Source organism: Bidens hawaiensis, unplaced genomic scaffold, assembly GCF_021521415.1.
Source record: "Bidens hawaiensis isolate Kalapana, Puna unplaced genomic scaffold, B.hawaiensis_p1.1 tig00008841_1, whole genome shotgun sequence".
Taxonomy (NCBI): domain Eukaryota; kingdom Viridiplantae; phylum Streptophyta; class Magnoliopsida; order Asterales; family Asteraceae; genus Bidens; species Bidens hawaiensis.
The window spans coordinates 296,785-310,256 of record NW_027491637.1 but is presented as its reverse complement, the minus strand read 5'-3'; the positions used below and the strand labels follow the sequence as shown (position 1 = coordinate 310,256).

General features: G+C 35.2%; 1 protein-coding gene across 1 annotated transcript; it reads left to right on the top strand.

Annotated features, from left to right (window-relative positions):
- The first annotated feature begins 3,177 nt into the window (after positions 1-3,177).
- On the top strand, positions 3,178-13,073 carry LOC143530121 (protein ACCELERATED CELL DEATH 6-like). The gene is made up of 5 exons (XM_077025746.1): positions 3,178-3,403; positions 7,089-7,586; positions 10,441-10,572; positions 11,551-12,041; positions 12,322-13,073. The coding sequence occupies exons 1-5, from the start codon at positions 3,178-3,180 to the stop codon at positions 12,934-12,936; spliced, it is 1,962 nt and encodes a 653-aa protein (XP_076881861.1). The 3' UTR covers positions 12,937-13,073.
- The last annotated feature ends 399 nt before the right edge of the window (positions 13,074-13,472 follow it).

Here is a 13,472-nt window from a genome sequence, read left to right as displayed (position 1 = left end):
AAGCAAGAACAAGAAACCTGGTTCGGGTTATAGCTGGGGCAAGATACTCATTTTCAAGTTTAAGCAAGAAGATCAAGGACCTATGTGGTTTGATTATGAAAGATAGCAAGATGAATTCGTGTGGCATTAGAAAGAAAGCAAGAGCAAGAAAAGTAGCAAGAAGCAAGAATGATCAAAACTCGTGTGGTTCGATTGGGGAAAAAGAGCAAGACAATGGGCCGGTTTCAAGATTAAGGGAGAGAATATTGAAAGTTTAATCCTGAAACAAAGTTAGAAGAAAGTTGGAGGGCTAAATATGAAAGTTTAGTTAATTAGTATTTAATTAATAGTTTGAATGTTTAGAGTTTTCGATTAGCAGGTTTGTTCATCTGCATGTTTATTTTATTAGTTTGAAAGTCTAAAAAGTAGGAGTATGAGTCATAGTATACTTAGAATGTTATTTAGTATAAACAGATTGTTAGGGCTATGTAATTTGTGTGCAAGTGTCAAGAATTAGAATAAAGCAGAGAAAGTCGATATTAGTTGAGATCAAAATTATGTGCTCGTGTTCTTGAGTCTGATTTCCAACAGTTGCCACCTCTAAGAAGTAAGAACAACCGATGACTTAGTTGTCTAGTGGTATAGTATTTGTTACCACAAAAATGATCTGGATTCAAGTTTTTGCAACTACAAGGTTACGCGATAGCTAGGTTTAAAAAAATAAGGATTCAAGTTTTTGCAACTACATGTTTACGCGATAGCTAGGTTTAAAAAAATAATTTTAGAAAGTTTGATTGTGAAGAAAAGCATATACACCATGTTATTTCAGTATATAGAGTTCAATCTCATGCATCCATGCGTACTTGAAATCAATGCAACAGAAAAAAAGTTTGGCATGGCTATATTTTATCCGGTATTAATAAAATAACACGAACGACTAAAGGTACATTCTATAAAGATTTAACCATTAATTTCCTATTTTACATTCTAACCATCTTATCACTTCATTAAAGTGAGATAAAGAAAAATAAAAGCAAAGACGATTAACCTTTCCATTTTAGAAATATGATTTTAGATATTAATCTTTGAAAACTAATCAATTTTGTATTTTATAAAGGGAGAGAAAAATTGACATTACATAAACAAGATCAATGCACACAGTAAACCCATGCATCGTCTTGAAGTCATGTAGGCCCAAAGCTCTGCCAGCCGTGATCGAACCAGTTAAAGAAGCAGTCAGCAAAAACTAATTGGGAACGTGGGTAGGCCCGCATGCAAAGCTATTCTCTCGTTCTTGTGTGTACAATTTATTATATAAAGTAGGTAACACATCTAAGGTCTAGGTAGTAAGAAAAATAAATTCGTTAACGTCTAACTACAATAAATTATTAACATATTAAAAAAAATTGTGTGTTATGGTGGCCGAACGACACGAGTTTGGTAGATATCGGGTTACGACACCAAACATAAAAAAAACCCCTATCGTTGAGGCTACGAACCGACACGAATTTGAGCCCAAATACAACATACTAATAAAATATATAAAAAACCCACACTTAACCAAAAAAAATATACAAAACCAACGCGTTACGTAAGGCCACGAATTGACATGAATTCAACTTATATAGACTATAACGATACTAAACTGTAAAAAACAATATGTTTTGAATAGAAAAATATTGATATAAAAAATTAAATAAATAAAGTTAATTGTTGATGTTGCAAAGCGTCAGTTTGTTTTTAAATTAAAAAATAAATAGTTAAGCTGGTAATAGAAATTTAGAATTTAATACACAAGATAATATATGACTTATTACAATTTAAAATTTAACTTTGTCAATTAAGAAATAAAATACGAATAAGAAACATGGAAAATATATAGCTTACAGAAATTACGACATGTGATGAAACTAATTACTTATTTCTTATTTCTTAGGTATAGATATGTAAATTTCTAATTGTACATTGGAAATTTCAGAGTAATACTAAGAGCCATAGTTGTTTTCTTCTTTTTTTATTTTACAAACAATTGCACAAATATGTTCATGATCGGTCCTAGGAGGTTCAAGATGGGCGAAATGATTATAAATCTGCGAACATAATGGTTAACTTCCGAGCTTCACAATTGTTAGAACTGTCTAATTATTATAGTTGATTACTAGATTAGCATTTCGAATTTCAGACACTTAGTTACTGATGATGCAGTTACCAATAACCATTAACATATTAATATGCTAATACCACAAGTAATTAGGTATGACTAATATCCAATTTTCATGTAGATTATCATCAAGTATGCAAGTTTGAGGGAGCGCTGGCGCATGAAACAAGAGTGGTTATGAGCGAGCATGTGTTTCACACATTATGACTTGTATCAATGGTTATTGGATATTTTAAACCATAGAGGAAGAAGAAGATAGCGAGGAGCATGGAGCCAAAACAAGTCCAATTTTAGGGTTTAAAGATAAGTTAGCTAATTTTATGTTATGTTTACCTGTTTGTTTCTCGATGGACCAAGTTCTTATATTTCAATGCTAAGTATTTTATTTAATTTGATTTGAACCATTTAAAATGGTTTGATTAAGTTTAATGAATCTAGATTTATTTTTATGTGCTTTAAATATTAGATGATTAACTTATATAGTTATATGTTTTATTTAAAAAAAATGAGGGAAGCATGGAAGGGAAAAGAATGAAATGAAGTGCAATTATATATTAACTTGCAATTTTTACACAAGTTGAATTGGGAGTATAGACACAGCTGGCTGAAAAGATCAAAAGAAAGATGCATATATCATACCTTCATTTTGTTTGTCACTCATGAATGTTTTTCATAGATATTTCTTCCCTGACTTAATTAATTGTGACATGACTTATTTTGTTTTGTTCTCTTGGACTTTAGTTTCGGTCAGCCAGTTCCTTTTTCTTTGTATGTATGATAATTAAAAAATATTGCTAATAATTGCAATTTTTATAAACGTTGACGTTGACGTTGACGTTGACGTTGCATTGACTTCACCCATAATTAGTTTGCATATATAGTAATACTGTAATAGATAGATACATTCCCATCCTGCTTTGCACAATACTGATATAGATTCAGCAACAAACGGTATGTGTGAAATAAATTAATTTTGCGTATATGGTTTCAGTTGCACACACTAGCTAATTATTAATGTCTGATGGTATGAGCTGAATATGCAGCAACAGCAGCAGCTGGTTGAGTTGAAAATTGAAATGGAGACGGAGACGAGTATGGATACTACTGATCATCCCCTCAACCATCAGCCACCGGAGGTGGACTTGGAAGATATTAAGACTGAGACGCCGCCATCAAATGTGCCTAATTCTGAACCGGCTCTACTGCGTACAGTTACATCATCAAATTCAAATTTAAACCTACCAGATCCAAAATATCTCATTGGTACGTAAAACCACAATCTTTATCTTTAGAGCTTAACATAAAAAAATGGGAAAAAAAAGCCAGTGGTTCTTAGGCTATGTGTAGTGGAGGGTTATTATTGGGGACGAATTGTCACACGTGGCGCCCAGTCAGCATGGAGTGGAAATTTGTTTTTGGGTGTAATGGTGTAGGGGCTACAAGTTGGGCCCACAGTTTCTTTTTTTATTATTTTCTTTTTATAACTAAACTAAACAAATAAAAACCAGTTTATTTAAATAATTAGATAAAATGCATTAAAATTAAAAAGAAATACAAAAAACTTAAAAAAACATAACTAATAATGCATTAAAATTAAAAAAAAAAATACATAACTAAAAATATTAAAAAACTTAACTAAATAAAATACTAATATCCATAATATTCGCGCATTTTTTCCATTCGTTGTCGTTGCAATAATGCGGCATCTTCGTGTAACCCGGCATCTTTGAGGGATTTGTATTCTTCACTAATTTCCCGCAATTCCAACATTTGGGCAATCTTTTCGTGTTGTTTGTCGGTTTCTCTCATGACATCGTTGAGTTCCTCGACACACTTTTTGTGTGTTTTTGATGATTTATTTCATGGTAGCGGCGAGTTCCACGAGTGTCGGTTGGTTCGGGTTGTTTGTAGGATTCATTTTGTTAGATTTTTTGAAGAATTTGGGTATGAATTATGTATGAAATGGATATGAAATGGAGAAGAATGATGTATGTTTATATAGATATTTATGTATTGTTTTAATTAATTAAAAAAAAATTTATATATGTGGCCATTGGAACGGTCAAATTAATATAATAATATTAAATCTTCAAACAATCCGGCGACAAAAGAACCCCGCCCCATTTCGCCCACATATCGCCGGGGGGGGGGGGGGGGGCGATGTTCGCGCCCCTTCTAGCCCAAATTACCGCCCCACTACGTTTGGCCTTACTTCTTACAAAACAACAATTAATAATATTTTTAATATATAGCAAAGACTTGTATATATTTAGACCATGTGTTATAATTCAGGAGCATTATATTTAACGCGTTGTTAAACGTATCATCATTCCACACATTTTTACTAAACATACCTCGTTTATTTTAACGCTTAAAGTCATTACACGAAAGAAAAATGTAGGCGTCGTCCCTCTAGCTCGCCAACACGGTAAAACTCAAATGGGCAACTTAAGTGGGGCCAAGGTTTTCTCTAACCAATCACAATATTAAATAGACAGAATTAAACATATTGTCCTTTATGTTTATACCAAATTTCAATCATTGTTCTTTATCTTTAAAATTGATATGTTCTGTCATTTACGTTTATAAATCCAACACCGTTTGTCCTTTGACCCTAATCTGGTTAATTTTTTTCTTTAAGTCAGGTCATGTGCCATACACATGAGGGCAAATTGGTCCTTTTACCCATTTACTTAAAAAACATTTTAAAAATTAAAAGAATATATATTTAATAATTCTCTCTCTCTCTCTCTCATCTGATCTGCACCAACACCATCCATCCTTACGCCTTAACGCTGTGTTCCCGAGTCTCATTTAACGAAGGGAGGGGTGGGAAGGAGAATTATGACAGAAAAGAAAGCTATGGAAAGGAAAATGTGTGATTTTATTTTATGTTCCCGAGTTTAATGAAAAGGGAAGGAAAAGAAGGGAAATTAAACATTTTAGGTGTTCCCGAGTTAAGAAGAGAAGAAAAGAAAAATACATTTTCCTATTATACCCTTTAAGTAAACTATTATATGGAGTTAGATATAAGGGTAATTTAGGAATTGATAAAAGTTATAACTAAACATAAATATTTTCTCTCCTAATCTCTCCAATTTGAGAGGATGATAATGTGTTTATATTTTCTAGCATTTTCTCTCCCTTCCCCTTCTTAAAAAATCTCAGAAACATGATTTTTTTACATTTTCCTCTCTTTTCCTTCCCCTCCCCTCATTAAATGAGACTCGAGAACACAGTGTAAAGTTCAACATCCTCAAGCCTTTCAAAAAAAAAAAAACATCCTCAAAATCGAACCACTGCAAATTCTCAACTCAAATCAAGAAACAAATTCGTATAACAAAACCTTAACAAGTCTGAACTAAGCTATAACTCAATCGTATGATGAAAACCTTCAAGAAAAGATCAGACCAAACTTTCAAACCCACACTCGATGTCAGGCTGTTACGGAGGCAGGCTCCGTTATCATCCTCGCAAGAACCATCACAGGGTTAGCGGTGTTTCCAGGCGGAACCCTAGCGGCCGCCGCCGTCACTTTTGGGGCTTTTTTGACATAACCATCCAGGGTTTGCAGGGACTGACAATTGAGAAGTAATCTCGTCGGTTACAACTACCAGTTTAGGGTTAGAATTTTGAACAGCGGTTAAAACGGAAGTGAAGCTATCTCCCAAATTGGGCGTGATACGCTCCAGATTGGATATAAATCTGGCAACAGAAGCAGGAATAAGTTATCAGGTGGAAGGTTATGAGAAAGTTCACCACCAGATGACGATTCCATGGGCACAAATCAGATTATTAAGGATTTTGGAAAAGATGACGACAAAGAGCCTAAAGGGAAAAATTTAGCAACTCAAAAATTTTAGGGTTTGGGTTTTAACTGCACACTATGGGTGCAAAATCGATGGTGAACCATTGTGACTGGTGAAGCCGACGGTGGTGTGACGACAGTGGTGGTGGTGGTGGTGGTGGTAGGGTTGATGAGAGAGAGAGAGAGTTATTAAATATGTATTCTTTTAGTTTTAATTTTTAAAATGTTTTTTTAAATAAATGGACCAATTTACCAAGTGTATGGCACATGACTTGACTTAACGAATAAAATTAACCGGGTTAGGACCAAGGGACGAACGGTGTTGGATTTGTAAACGGACAAAACATATCAATTTTGAAGATAAAGGACAATGAGTGAAATTTGGTATAAACATAAAGGACAATATCTGTAATTCTATCTATTAAATATCCACTCACCTTTCTATATATTAGAAAAATATTTAATAATAAATGATTTGTCGGTTAACCAATTGTGAGTTTTTTGAATGAAAAGTTAGTGAACGCCGCATGCGTAGGTGGCACTTAACACTGACGTGACAACACTTTTGGAGTTTTGGTTAACTAATCATGCCCCATAAGTCCATAACACATGGTCTAATAAGAGCATCTCCAATGCTTGGTGATGGTTTGAAATTCAAACATTTTAATCATCCACTCAAATACTATTTCATTTCATTCTCACTCCTTCATCCTCTCACACACATCTTACAAACCACATTGAAATTCCAAACCATTTTCACTCTCTCTCCTCCTCTCTCTCTCTTCCACCTAGGAGTCACCTAGGATTCAAACCTCCTAACAACACACCATTGGAGATGCCCTAAGAGTGTTGATGTGGTGCTCAATGCCTAGGTGGCACTTAACAGTTAGGGTTGAAACCGGTTCGGTTTGATAAATAAACAGTCAAAACAGGTTGAAACCAGTTTCTCGGCTGGTTAATTATCGGATGTTTGATCGGTTTCGGATTAGCTAAACTGGTTTAGAATCAGTTTCAATGAAGTTGTTGGCGAACAACCGGTCTGAAACCTATGGTTTCTATCGATCGGTTCCAAACTGGTTCGGTTCTTTCTTATACATAATAATAACAGTACTTAACAACTTGGCTTTTAAATCTTTAAAGGAGGCAGAGAAGAATACCTCAGCATTTGTGTGCCTCTGTATGAAGCATCAATCAAAGGTAACTGGGCAGCTGCTGAAAACATCATAAGGCAGCATCAAGAGGTGAAGCGGTGTAGTATCACTGGAAATAATGAAACGGCACTTCATATAGCAGCATCCGCTAAAAGCACCAATTTGATAGAGGATTTTGTTAGTAAGCTTGTCCTTTTGATGGAACCAGAAGAGCTAAAGCTTAAGAATGAAAGCGGCAATACTGCACTGTGTTTAGCAGCCGCAGGAGGTACCGTGAGTATTGCTAGAATTTTGGTGAGTCGATGCGAGGACCTGCTAAATATTCCTGGTAGTCTAGGAATGCTGCCACTCTATATAGCTTCTTTATGTGGAAAGTATGATATGGTGGATTATCTCTATCAAAATTCAAACAACATGACTGGTGCGTTTTGGACTGAGAAGAATAGTGGTTGGGTTCTCATGAGATGTGTTGAAGCTGAATTCTTTGGTAAGTGTGTGTGTTACATTTTTGTATCACCAACTTTGAATAAAAATATTTATATCTTACATATTTTAATGCAAATATTATTTAATGGATTTTTCTTCTATTATGAGTAGGGCTGTACAAAAAGCCCGCAGCTCATGACTCGTTCGAAAATAGCTTGAAAAAAGCTCGGCTCGAAAAAGCTCGATTCTAAATGAGCTCGACTCGGCTCGGCTCGATTTCTAAACGAGCCGAGCTCGAGCTAGGGTTAGCTCGGCTCGTGGCTCGGTCTTGGCTCGACTCGTTGGCTTCCTAAATTTTAATATCTATATATAATAATATCATACCAAGAAATAAATAAATAAAAATTATACATATATTATGTCACTTGATACCTAAAACCTTATAAAAGAATAACGAAAATAAAACAAATAAATTTATAAATTCTCTAGTTTATAAATTTTATATAATATGTATGTTAAAATTGTATTTTTTGTATTTTATATATCAAAACTTGTAAAATATAAAATATAAAATAAATAAATAATAAATAAAAAAAATTAAATGAGTCCGGCTCGACGAGCTCGAGCTTTATACGAGCCGAGCTCGAGCTCGATTTTCAGCTCGACAAGGAAAACAAGCCGAGCTCGAGCCAGCTCGATTAAGTTTGAGCTTGAGCTCGAGCACACTCTGGCTCGGCTCGACTCGGCTCGTTTACAGCCCTAATTATGAGAGGGCTTTGCCAAAAACAAACAAACAAACAAATTAACCATGTTTAAAATGAAGCTAATATGGAGAAGCAGTATTGCAGTTCCTATCTATAAGAACAAAGGAGACGCCCAATGTTGTGGTAACTACCGAGGAATCAAACTACTAAGCCACACTATGAAGCTATGGGAAAGAATGATTGAGGTTAGACTTAGACGAGAAACTCAGGTTACGGTGAACCAATTTGGCTTCATGCCGGGTCGTTCCACCACAGAGGCAATACACCTTATAAGAAGATTGATGGAAAAGTATAGGGAGAAGAAGCGTGACCTGCATATGGTGTTTATTGACTTAGAAAAGGCCTATGACAGTGTGCCACGACAGGTGCTTTGGGAGTGCTTGGAGGGTAGAGGAGTACCTTGGAAATACATAGAGATAATTATGGATATGTATACCAGGAGTGCGACAAGTGTCCGTGCGCCAGTGGGGGAAACTGATTTCTTCCCTGTAGAGGTTGGTCTTCACCAGGGGTCAGCCCTGAGTCCGTTTCTTTTTGCAGTAGTCTGGGATGAGTTGTCAAAGTCGATTCAGGGGACGCTCCGGTGGTGTATGATGTTCGCAGACGATATTGTGTTACTTGCTGAGAGAAAACAAGATCTAAACATGAGGCTTGAGGAGTGGCGAACAACCTTAGAGACAAAAGGTTTAAGGATTAGTCGCTCTAAGACGGAGTACCTCCACTGTGATTTTAGTGGGGTAAATGACAATGAGGACGTACAGATCACCATTGAAGGGCAGGTGGTTCCGCAGGTAAAGAAGTTCAAGTATCTAGGATCATTTGTTCAGAGTGATGGGGAAATAGACACTGATGTGACCCATCGAGTCCAGGTAGGATGGTGTAAATGGAAAGCAGCCACAGGTATACCGTGCGACAAAAGTTTCCCAACTAAACTAAAGGGAAAATTTTATAGGGTTGCAGTTAGACCAGCAATGCTATATGGAACAGATTGTTGGGCTATCAAGAAGGCACAAGTGCGGAAGATGGAGGTGGCGGAAATGAGAATGTTACGTTGGATGTGTGGGCACACAAGGTTAGACCGAATTACAAATGTTGTGTTTCGGGAGAGATTAAGGGTGTCGAACATAGCAGACAAGATAAGAGAGTGGAGATTGAGATGGTTTGGACATGTGAAGAGAAGACAGATGACGAATCCTGTTAGATCCGTAGAAAACATTACTATATAGGGGAGAAGGGGTAGAGGACGACCTAAATTGACTTGGGACGAGAGAATTAGACATGATTTGATAGACTTAAACCTCTCCGAGGACATGGTGGAGGATATGAATTGTTGGAGAAGTAAAATTAAAGTTAAGGATTTTTAGTAACAAAATGATACGTTAGGGCTTCTATTTCCTTTTTTTGGTCACACACCATAATAGTATTTTCTTTACATATATATAGTATTAGAATTATTATTGCTAAGGGTACTATTAGTATTATTAATATTTTTATATTACTGTTGCACTTTGATTTCATTTATATTACTTCATACATATGCACTTTAGAGTTGAGAGTCTCTCTGTAAGCCACCTCTCTATCCCTTGGATAGAGGTACGGTGCGCCTACATCCCACCCTCCCCAGACCCTACTTATAGCTTTGCTGTTGGTGGGACTTCACTGGGTATGATTGATTGATTGATTGAAAATGAAGCTAATATGATATATCAATAATTCAATACTATAATTTAGGTGTTTAATAATGTAAAAACTGCAAAAATTGGATGGGAAAAATGTGGAATTAGTGACAAGTTGTAGCGCATAGGAACGGAGAAAAAACTTTTGAGTAGTTTATAAGTGGAAACCATTGTTAAGGATATGCAAACACTAGTAGGAAAATTAAGCAAACGAGTTATCTTGAGATTCTTAGTACTAGCTACTTGCTTCAGTTTTGTACTTTAGAAAACAAACAAGTTCTCTGAAGCAAGTAGTACTAAGAAATAATAAACAAACAAGTTCCTACAACCTCATGGCATGTTGTTATGATTTATGAACATCTTAATACATAATTAAGATTTATTATTTCTTTTGGCCACAATTTTTCTCAGTGAATTTAACTGCGATTTATTTAACACATTTTCACTATGTGATAGATCTTTCAATACTTTGTAGATATTGCAGTGAGAATAGTTAAAAATCGGCCAGAACTTGCTATAAACGGTGACGTGCTTAGAGCTTTGGCTAAAAAGACTAACGCATTTGAGGAAATAAAACTTCATTTTATCCGAAGAGCCATCAATAAAAGTAAGTTTCTCTTTCATGGAGGGATGCATGCCTAAATGGCTAAATGTGCCACACCCTTCTAAAACTTTATTGTACTTAACTTGAAGTAGGCGTGGGCTTGGATCATAGGTTCTAGGGTCTTATTAGTTTTCTTGTTGACCAAGTTAGGTTAACACTATACATATGTTTTAACCGAGTTTAATGTTTTGATATAAAAGTTATTGTGTTAATGTTTTTGAGTTATATTTCCATTGTATAGTAAAAGTGAGATTTCTTAAATATTGTGTGTTCTGATTATCGTTTATTCCTTTAAAATATTGACTTTGTGTAACTGACGAGTCTAATGTATGACATGATATGATAGTCTGACATGACGCCTGTATGATATGGTGATGATATGATATGATGTAATACGAGATACTATAAGATAAAATATAAAATATGGCGTGATATACTATGATATGATTGCGTATAATACTATATTATAATGTACTCGAGATTGAAATATACTATGATATATTATATTATTTATATCCTACTATATTAGTTATAAAGGCTTTCATAAAATATACCAATATTTAATGTATCATACTAATTATAAAACTTGACAATTCTGCATCGAGGGTGGACAGAAGAAGTTCTTGGTTCTTAAAAAATTCCTCATCTCAAATGTATCAACACGTTTTGGATTTAATGTTCATGGATGAGAGAAAAACTCCAAATTTAAGCATGTTAGTAATATCATGTTGGGTAACTTCTTGGGAACCTCCACTTGGGTAGCCAAAAACAAGTTCTTGAGTTCCTTATGGGCAAATCATACATTATTGATGGTACAAGGGGAAATGTTACAAATGGTATTAGAGTCACTCATGTGCATATGTTAGGACATTTTAGGAATTTTCCCTATATAATATCTTGTGTCTGTCTAATGGTTTATTCTAAAAGCAATAGTTCGTATATGTTGGTTTCTTATTTAGTTGTTGCTTTCGGTATTTGCAGTTATTCATGTTGTTGAAAGAGAAAGGCTTGCTATTCAATTATTAAGAGACATTTGGAATGCTATAGTGAGGAAGTCCAAAAAAGAAATTGATGATATTTTAAGAGGGCCACCAGACAAAGAACCGCAAAATGACAAGGCAACAACATCAAAACATGTCAAAAAGAATACACACTCTTCCCGAGTGCTATTTATTGCTGCTGAAATGGGAAACACTAGATTTCTGGTTGAGCTCATTCGCCAATATCCAGATCTTATTTGGAAGTTAAATGATAGTGGCCAAAGTATATTTCATGTTGCCGTCTCACACCGTCAAGAGGGTGTTTACAATCTTATGTACGAGATAGGCTCGATGAAGGATTTCTTAACTCCTATAAGGGATGTCGATGGAAATAACATGTTGCATTTAGCAGCCAAGAGTGCAAAGAAGAAGCGACTTCAAGAAACTTCAGGAGTGGCTCTACAAATGCAAAGGGAACTGCTATGGTACAAGGTATTACAGTTTTCTCTCCAATATTAATCTAGAGAGTTAAGTGTTTGTGTGTGTGTGTATGATCATTGTTCGTTTTCCCCTTTTTAATACAAATATGATTGTTTTTTTAATCAACTATCAAGTTTCTTATTAAACTCAAAAAGATTACAATAAAGTGACAGGCAAACGGACAACAAGCTGCACCGCAACCCCATCTGAATAGCAAAGGGCAGTTGTGCTTGTGTAGTTGTGTTCTTGCTTTCTTTAATTTTTAACCCCAAATCTAACCTCTTTTGTGTAGGAAGTGGAGGGTATGCTCCCTCCTTCTTGTCAAGAAAAGAAGAACAATGATGGTCTACTGCCACACGAATTGTTCACCAACGAACACAAAGATCTCATGATTGCAAGTGAGAAGTGGATGAAGAACACGGCTAGCCATTGTATGGTAGTTGCTGCGTTAATTGCTACCGTAGTATTTGCAGCCGCTTTTACTGTACCAGGCGGATACAATAACAGTAGCGGTATTCCTATTTTACGAAATCATAGAGCATTTATAGTCTTTGTTATATCAGATGCCATTTCTTTGTCATTTGCCACAATTTCAATCCTCATGTTCTTATACATTCTCACCTCTCGTTACGCCGAGGAAGATTTCTTGGAATCATTACCTAAAAAACTTATGAGAGGTCTAGCAGCACTTTTCCTCTCTATCACTGCCATGATGGTCGCTTTTAGTGTTAGTTTTTTCGCTCTTTATCACAACGAGTTGATTTGGGTACCAACTCTTATCAGTGCATTTGCTTCGATGCCCGTTATCTTATATGCCAGACTTCAGTATGGTCTTCTAGCAGATGTTTACAGCTCAACATATGGTTCCAAAAACCTCTTCAAGCCAAAAAAGCCTATGCTTTACTAGCCAAGTCTTAAATTCGGAATAATAGTTTGTTTCTCACTTTCACTATCATGTTCATTTCAGTGTGTGGAAAAATTATTAACTTGAGCATGATTATGTAGTTTTTAAAGGTAATTGTATTTATAAGCATTTTTTTGTGTCATTGTACATTTGTATTTCTTATTAATTAGAGTTAATGGCCACTTTCGTCCATGTGGTTTGCTACTTTCGCCACTTCAGTCCAAAATTTGCAATTTTGTCAACTTAGTCCTCATAGTTTTAAATATTAGCCAATTACGTCCCATCCGTCTAACGGCATCCTGCTATGCCGTTAGTTTAAGGGTATTTTTGTCTTTCTCCTTTTAATTTTGAGTTAATGGTCATCTTAGTCCCTGTGGTTTGATATTTTTGTCAATTCAGTCCAAAGTTTGAAAATTTGTCAATTTAATGTTCAGTTTAATTTAGTTTTTTATTTTTTATATTTTTTGTTTATAACCCTGAAGAGCATAATTCAAGCCCAAAATCATCAAGAAACCTCAAATATGGTATGCATTTACTCT